The following is a 7,531-nucleotide window of genomic DNA, read 5'->3' as shown; positions in this document are numbered from 1 at the left end:
CAGCCTGTAAACATAAATATTCCCATTCTTTTGCTGATTCTTTGCATTTTTCTGGGTTTGCTAATGAAAGCTATTTCAGCAGTGCAAGTCTCTGTGATGTGGGCAGCATCCTCTGCTCCCGCTTTCAGCTCGGGCGCTTGAGCCCACGACGTGGAAGCAAGAGATTATCTCAAGTTAAGCACCTTTTTTGTGCCAAGGTGGCTTCCACGGTGCCTTGCGTTCGCTTTTTACAATCATCCAAACCCTTCTTACAGACGAGCAACGTCTTGAAACAGGCAACAAAGCGGGTTATGGTGGATCTAGTCGGTGCTGTGGCTCGTCGTGTTATTAATCTGTGTTTATTTATTACCTCCTGCTTTCGATTATGGTGGCGCAGCACATCCCCACACTGGCCACGGCTCATTCCCCGATGTGGAGCTCTCATGCTCAGCCCCATGTCGTGGTCCCTCGCCGGGGAGATGGGTTGCAGCTGTGAAGGGTGGATGACAAGGTGATGAGGGGCCTGGAGCATCTCTCTCAGGAGGAAAGGCTGAGGGACTTGGGTCTTTTTAGTCTTGCAGAAGAGAAGACTGAGGGGGATCTGATCAACACCTATAAATACTTCAAGGGTGGGTGTCAGGAGGATGGGGCCAGTCTTTTCTCAGTGGTGCCCAGGGACAGGACAAGAGAAAATTGGCACAAACTGGAACATAAGAAGTTCCACTTAAACATGAGGAGGAACTTCTTTGCTGTGAGGGTGGCAGAGCCCTGGAAGAGGCTGCCCGGAGAGGTGGTGGAGTCTCTATGTCTCTGGAGACATTCCAAACCCACCTGGACACGTTCCTGTGCAACCTGCTGTGGGTGGACCTGCTTTGGCAGGGGGATTGGACTAGATGATCTCCAGAGGTCCCTTCCAACCCCATATCATTCTGTGATTCTGTGAAGGGTGCCTCTTTTGAGATAAAATGACTTCATCTGTCACAGCCATGCCAATGTCACAGCCGTATGGCCGACTGCAGCCACCGATGTTAACTTACAGCTATGATTTTTTCTTCCCCCCTCTTCCCGCAGGTTATAACTGAGTAGCCCTTATGACCAACATGAGCTGGAGCTTTCTAACCCGCCTGCTAGAAGAGATTCACAATCACTCCACCTTCGTGGGGAAGGTCTGGCTCACCGTGCTCATCGTCTTCCGCATTGTCTTGACAGCGGTGGGTGGGGAGTCCATCTACTCCGATGAGCAGAGCAAGTTCACCTGTAACACCAAGCAGCCCGGCTGCGACAACGTCTGTTACGATGCCTTCGCGCCGCTGTCACACGTCAGGTTCTGGGTCTTCCAGATCATCATGATATCCACCCCTTCCGTCATGTACCTGGGCTATGCCATCCACAGGATCGCCCGGTCGGCAGAGGAGGAGAAGAAGTTCAAGGGATTCAAGAAGAAGAAGCAGTTTGCTTTGAACTGGCAGGCGGTGCGCAACATGGAGGACCCCATGGAGGCTGACGAAGAAGAGCCCATGATCTCTGATGATACAGCAGAACGTGAGAAAGCCAAAGCCAAACCCAAGAGCAAAGAGCAACAAAAGCATGATGGGAGGAGGCGCATCCAGCAAGAAGGACTGATGAAAATCTATGTCTTCCAGCTACTTACCAGAGCTTCGTTTGAAGTCTGCTTTTTGATAGGGCAGTATTTGCTCTATGGTTTTGAGGTAGAAGCCTATTACGTCTGCAACAGAGTCCCTTGCCCTCACACTGTGGACTGTTTTGTGTCCCGGCCAACAGAGAAGACCATCTTTCTCCTGGTGATGTACGTCGTGAGCTGCCTGTGCTTACTGCTGAACATGTGTGAGATGTTTCACCTAGGGTTTGGGACCATCCGAGATGCCATTCGCAACCGGAAAATCAACAGCTTTAGGCAGCCTCCCTACAACTATGCCTACCCAAAGAACATCTCCTGCCCTCCTGAGTACAACCTGGTAGTGAAATCGGAGAAGTCCACCAAGATCCCCAACAGCCTGATGGCTCACGAGCAGAACTTGGCTAATGTCGCTCAGGAGCAGCAGTGCACCAGCCCGGATGAGAACCTCCCGGCAGACTTGTCCACCCTTCACAAACACTTGCGAGTGGCCCAGGAGCAGTTAGACATAGCGTTTCAGAGCTACAGCAGCACCCAGGCCAACACACAACCTTCTCGAACCAGCAGTCCCGCCTCGGGTGGCACGGTGGTAGAGCAGAACAGGGCCAACACCGCCCAGGAGAAACAAGGTGCTAAACCCAAAGCCTGCTTGGAGAAAGGGAGCTCAAGCAGTAAAGATGGAAAGACGTCTGTATGGATATAGCTTCATCTAAAAGGAGAGAGGGCAGCGTAAGTGGGGATTTTGTTTTGGTTTATTTCTGGTTTTCGGTATTGTCTTGCGTTCATTCCACAGGGCACAGGCACAATTTTTATATGGAAGCCAAGAGAGAAAAGGAGTTTCAGACCAATTTAGTGCTGTCTTCCAGTGCGTTAACAAAAGACACTTCTTCTCTGTTTCCAACACATTCTTCAGTTGGGAAACTCCAGTGAGCAAACCCCCGCATCTTCCACCCCTTCGGTCACCACCGGAGCTCCCAATAGAGACTGGACAACGTGCTGTGATGGGAAGCAGAGCTGCTGGTGGCTCAGGAGAGAAGTCAGGCCAACAGCGAGCAGCTCCCCTCCTGCATGGTGAGGCTAGAGGGCTGCAGGTCAGGCAGTGTTTAATTACTAAATATCCTTAATCAAAATTAATTTCTGATCCCTCGATAAGAAAAGAACTGACACATTGGAGGAACCTTCACGACATGCTTACAGCTGATGTCCTGCCTGAATTGTTAGATGCTCTTGCAGGCATCGTTTGAGCCACGAGCTGGGACCCACACCAGGTTACGGGGCAGAAACACAGAAGGTTTTCATCTTTTGTTCCTCTGCATTGAAGCAAAAAGCAAATACCATCACAGACTACGCAGCAGGAGCGAGCAGTGACAATGCGTCGTACCGGTGCCTGTGTAGCGCTTGCTACAGATGCGATGGGAATCGCTGCAGTTACAGCGTTTTTAACCAACTGCTGCTTCACATCATCAGGAAGTGCCTTTATGCAACCAGGAAAACAAAATTATAAAGGGTTTGGACTTCTCTATTTGCTGAACTCCAGCAGAGATGGGAAGATCAGTATTGGTGAATTTGTTTTTCTGTTTAATCAAACCCTTATAAATAGTGGCGGGTGGCAGATCTATGCATAGTGTGTATATGATGTGTGTGTACATGTACGTATATATACAGACGCATATGAACATGTGTGTATGAATATAGGCATAGAGAGACATATATAAACGTAATATCAACCCTCTGGTAATTTTACAGCCTTCCACCTCCCCTGGGAAAACCCCGCTGGTCCAGGACTATGGCTGATCTCATCCTGGAGAAGTTTTTGGGCTTCTGGCTTCCAGCCTCCCCTGGGGAACTGGCAAGTTTCACACATTTGCTCGAGGGGCTTAGCAGAAGATCTGGCTTCAGTGGGGGACAGGACCAGAGCAGCAGCAGGAAGTTTTTCACTAGTTTATGGGGAGCTTTTTGAGCTTGGGTTGGTTTTAGAGTGGTTTTCATGCAGCTACAGGAATCTGGGGGCATGTTAAAACCAAGCTGCTGAGCTCCAAGGCTCCCACTAGTGCTGAGGACGTGCTTTCTCAGGGTGGTTTCACACTGGGTCTCTTGCACAGCTGCGGGGCTGTGGTTTTTTACCCCTCCAGTAACACAAAACAGAAAGAAAACCTCATTCCTGGTATCTCAGGGAGCATCTCCTGCCGAATGGTAGAGGCTGAAACCAGCCACTGCCCCACTCTGCCAGGTCTTAGAGCAGGTCTGATCCCTGAGATGTTCCCAAGATGCCAGTGGCTTGGTCGATGCTCTTGCAACCTCCCAAGAGTCCAATGGTTGACTCACCACCATAGAGAACCCAAATAGGCAGAGCCTTCAGGATCAAACCTAATGCGAAAGAAGTAAATCCTCACTGAACACAGCACTGTCCCTGTGCCCAGCTGTTCCCTTGGGGCCATGATGGCCACCCAAAGTCGCATGCAGGTCCCTGTGCCAGTATTTCTTATCCATTGCATCTATGTGACTTCTTGCTGGGCATCCTTCTTACGTCTCTCGAGATGTGTCCCTGAATGCCTTGAGGATGCCTGTTCTCCAGGCGGCCGGGCCCTTTGGCCCATCTGGGGAACAGGCAGAGAACTTGGGTATGGCCTTCAGCTCCTCCAGACCCTGACTGAGCTGAGCCATGCCATGAGAGAACAGTGCTGACAGCAAAAAAGTAGGTTTAAAAAGAAAACAAATAAACATCCCACAAGTTATCCAGCTGTAAATACTCGCTATGGTTTTGTGTCACAGTCTGGGGAACACTTTCAGGCCTGTTCCTGATCCTGCTGAAGGCATCGGTAAAATTCCTGGAGTGCTGCCCGCTCCCGCTGCTAGAGATCTTCCCCTTGAAAATGGACAACCTCATCCAGGAGGAGGATCAGTTCATCCCCACACCAGCCATGGTCAGGAGTAACACACCTGTCGTGTCGGCCTTTCTGCCGTGAATTTTGAATGAAAGGCTCAGAAAGTTCACACCAGGGTGGTGGGGAGACAAACATATCCAACTGCGCTGTTGGTCCTTGTCCTGCATGTGGGAACATTCCATGTTCTCCTCTTGGGCTGGGCTGCACTGGGCAATGCAGGAGAGGCTGGTTGCTGATGGTGCTGCTACCGTAAAGATAAATGCATGCAGGTCCACAGCCCAGGGCTGCTGGGGAGGAGAGCAGAAGCGCTGCTGGGTGGAAATTTGCTTCCTAGTAATTACAGGGCACAAGCTTGTCCTCCACATTGATGGGACTTCTCGTTTATCGCCAGCCCTGCGTCCCATAGGAAACGGCCTGTATTTAAAGTCACAATCCCAAGGGAAGGATGGAAACTCTGAGGAGAGCGGGGGTGAGATGCTGCCTGGGTTTTTCTGATTCCTTTGAGATGAGAAGTAATATCACAGCCCCAGACAAACTCGTCCTTCTCACGCAATGCCGGAAGGCACTGTGCTGTGCAGGAGTCTGGATTTGGGGTTTCTCCTGCCCATACCAGCAATACCTCCCTCAGCCCCACACATGGCTTCAGCATTTCCCAATGACTCAGATTGGCCCCTCGGCTCCTGTTGACCTGCAGATTCACCAGCGTCACCAAACGAGAGATGGACACGTACCTCCCTTGCTTTTGCTTCAGGAAACCATCCTGGCCTCACCATGGGGAAGGTGGGCACAGCAAATTTTAAGCCAGAAACCCCGGAACCTGATCACAGGGGCCTGACTGAATCATTAAACCCATTTTATACAGAAGGGCTATACCCACTTCCCCGACAAAATAGCTGGTCAGTGCGTGACAGGAGGAGATCCCTGGGCTCCATGGTTGCAGGTTCAGAGACACTTAGAGCAACAGGGCTGGAAAGGATCATGGATCTTCTCCCCAACTTGCCACCATCAAATGCTTCCTTAATGGCTAACATGAACCCCCACCTTGCTGCAACCCCTGGCATCTCCTCTCCTCAGCAGCTACGGAGAACATCTCATGCCTTTAATGGCTGCAGAAGCTTTTGGGTGTTTGAAGGCTGCTTTCATTCTCCTCAAGTCTGCTTTAAGCTAAACAACGCCAGTCTCATCAACCTTTCTCTAAGGGCTGCTTTTCTAATATGGTTTTCCTTAATGTCTTTGAACCACCACCACCAGCTGGTCCGTGTCTTTCCCAGCAGCTGGTCCTCAGGCCACCTTCCCACTTTGCTGCTCTTCATGTGCCCATCTGCCACCCTGGTCCCCCCCAAACCGCAGACCCAGTGCACCAAGGGAGTTCTGAATGATCTGTCTGTCCTGCAGCAGATTCATAGCCTCCTCCCGGCTGGTGTCACCATCACATTTAATACGCACACACTGTTTTCCAGTGAGAGTCAATAATTGCAATATTGACGAGTACTAGAGCCAGGGCAGACTCTTGGGTGATCGATACAACCTCCTCGTTGGGCAGAGAGACAGGATAACCGCTCTCTCTGCCGTCCTTCCAGCTCATTTATCAGGCTTGAGATACTTCCTTGCACGAAACGTGGGAGCTGATCTTGCTTTCTCATGTTTTCCAAGCAGTTTTGACAGGGACAGAAGCACAAGGGCACATTCCCGGCAGGACGGCTCTGGTGTTGTGGGCTGCCTGGGTGAGATGCAAAGTTGCCTGCAAGGTCCCAGCCAGCCTGGAGGACACCGCTGACTCCTCTGACCCCGGGGAGGAGGGACCCCAGTTCTCCCAGATCCCTTCTGAGCCGCACACAGGAGCCAGCGTGAGTCAGACAGCCCTAGAAATACAAAGAATTATTATTATGATGATGTCTACTGAGTTGCTCACTTCCCCCCTTCCTCCTCCACTCCTTGGCCTCTAAAGCCTTTAGGATATTGTGTCTTTCCACCGAGTCACGGCCACAAAGGCGACCGACATGCATTAATGTCTCTGCAGGAACAACTCCTTTTGGGGCAGGAGCAACTCCTTTTGGGGCAGGAGCAAAAATACCCTCTTTATGATGTCAGTTTGGGAAGGAAAAGGATAGAGAGGCAAAATAAGCATAACCATAAGCAAAATCCCCATCACAACCATTACAAACCAAACCAGCGGCTCGAGGAATTCCAATGAGACGACAGGCAGTCGGCCACGGAAGAAACACTAGTAGTATAATTAATGCTTCGCTTTTTCCTTTTTTTGGTTTTGTTTTTTTTTTTGTTTTTTTTAACAAGTTAGTAGTTTTGTTCACACACAAGACGGGTTTGGCTTTGTAGCTGAACTAATCGTAAATGTTGACTCTCTCGCTAAACTTGGCCGGATAAAGTGCCCACACTTATATTTCTATTCTTACCATTCAGGGCCAGGAATGTCCCACGTAAAAGCCAGATTACCTTGTTGCTTGCATTGCATTCCACTGGGAAATACTTGAACTTAACTCAAGGCCATAACCAGTCTGTGCTGTTACGAAGTTTCTGGGATTGTTATTTTTTGTTGTTGTTGTTGTTCTTCTTTTTTTTTTTTTTTTTATGTACTAACTGTATTTGTACTAGAAATTTTTTGAGTATGAGGTTGAATCTGTAAGTATTTTTCAGTGTAAATGTTACATCTGGACTGTGGTTAGAATATTAAACACTGGTCAAAAGAGAAAGATACATCAGTCCAACTCTTCAACTGGCTATTCCCCACCCATTACTAATAAAATGGAATAAAACTTACATTTTGTTACAGTATGTAAAGCGTGTGATGTTTCCGCGAGAAGGGCGCCGAGTGTTGATGACAAGAAATTCTTCTCAATCTATTATTTGCCTGTTTTAGCCATGTAAGAGCTCTATTTTGCCAGATAAGGCTATAAATCACTGCAAAATATTTTTGCCTTAAGAAGCAGTTGACCTTCTAGTTGTTTGGGATGTGTTGTCTCTCTGATGAATCACTGCTACGGTTCCTTCAGGCACAGAGCTGAAACTGCTT

At 49.3% G+C, this 7,531-nt stretch overlaps 1 protein-coding gene across 1 annotated transcript; it reads left to right on the top strand.

Moving 5' to 3' along the window:
• The first annotated feature begins 1,050 nt into the window (after positions 1-1,050).
• GJC2 (gap junction protein gamma 2) lies at positions 1,051-7,287 on the top strand. Its single transcript, XM_074157193.1, has 2 exons — positions 1,051-2,244; positions 2,409-7,287. Exons 1-2 carry the CDS (start codon positions 1,071-1,073, stop codon positions 2,543-2,545), a joined length of 1,311 nt encoding a protein of 436 aa, XP_074013294.1. The 5' UTR covers positions 1,051-1,070; the 3' UTR covers positions 2,546-7,287.
• Positions 7,288-7,531: the final 244 nt, after the last annotated feature.

The sequence above is a fragment of the Numenius arquata genome, chromosome 12 (genome assembly GCF_964106895.1).
Source record: "Numenius arquata chromosome 12, bNumArq3.hap1.1, whole genome shotgun sequence".
Lineage (NCBI taxonomy): Eukaryota > Metazoa > Chordata > Aves > Charadriiformes > Scolopacidae > Numenius > Numenius arquata.
This window is presented reverse-complemented; position numbering and strand designations above follow the sequence as displayed.

What these genes read in the sequence shown, in the direction of transcription:
- GJC2 (XM_074157193.1), top strand. Translation starts at nt 1,071, where the DNA reads ATGACCAACATGAGCTGGAGCTTTCTAACCCGCCTGCTAGAAGAGATT. An exon ending in CACCGCCCAGGAGAAACAAG is followed by an intron (nt 2,245 to 2,408) that starts GTGCTAAACCCA and finishes TTCATTCCACAG; the next exon opens with GGCACAGGCACAATTTTTAT.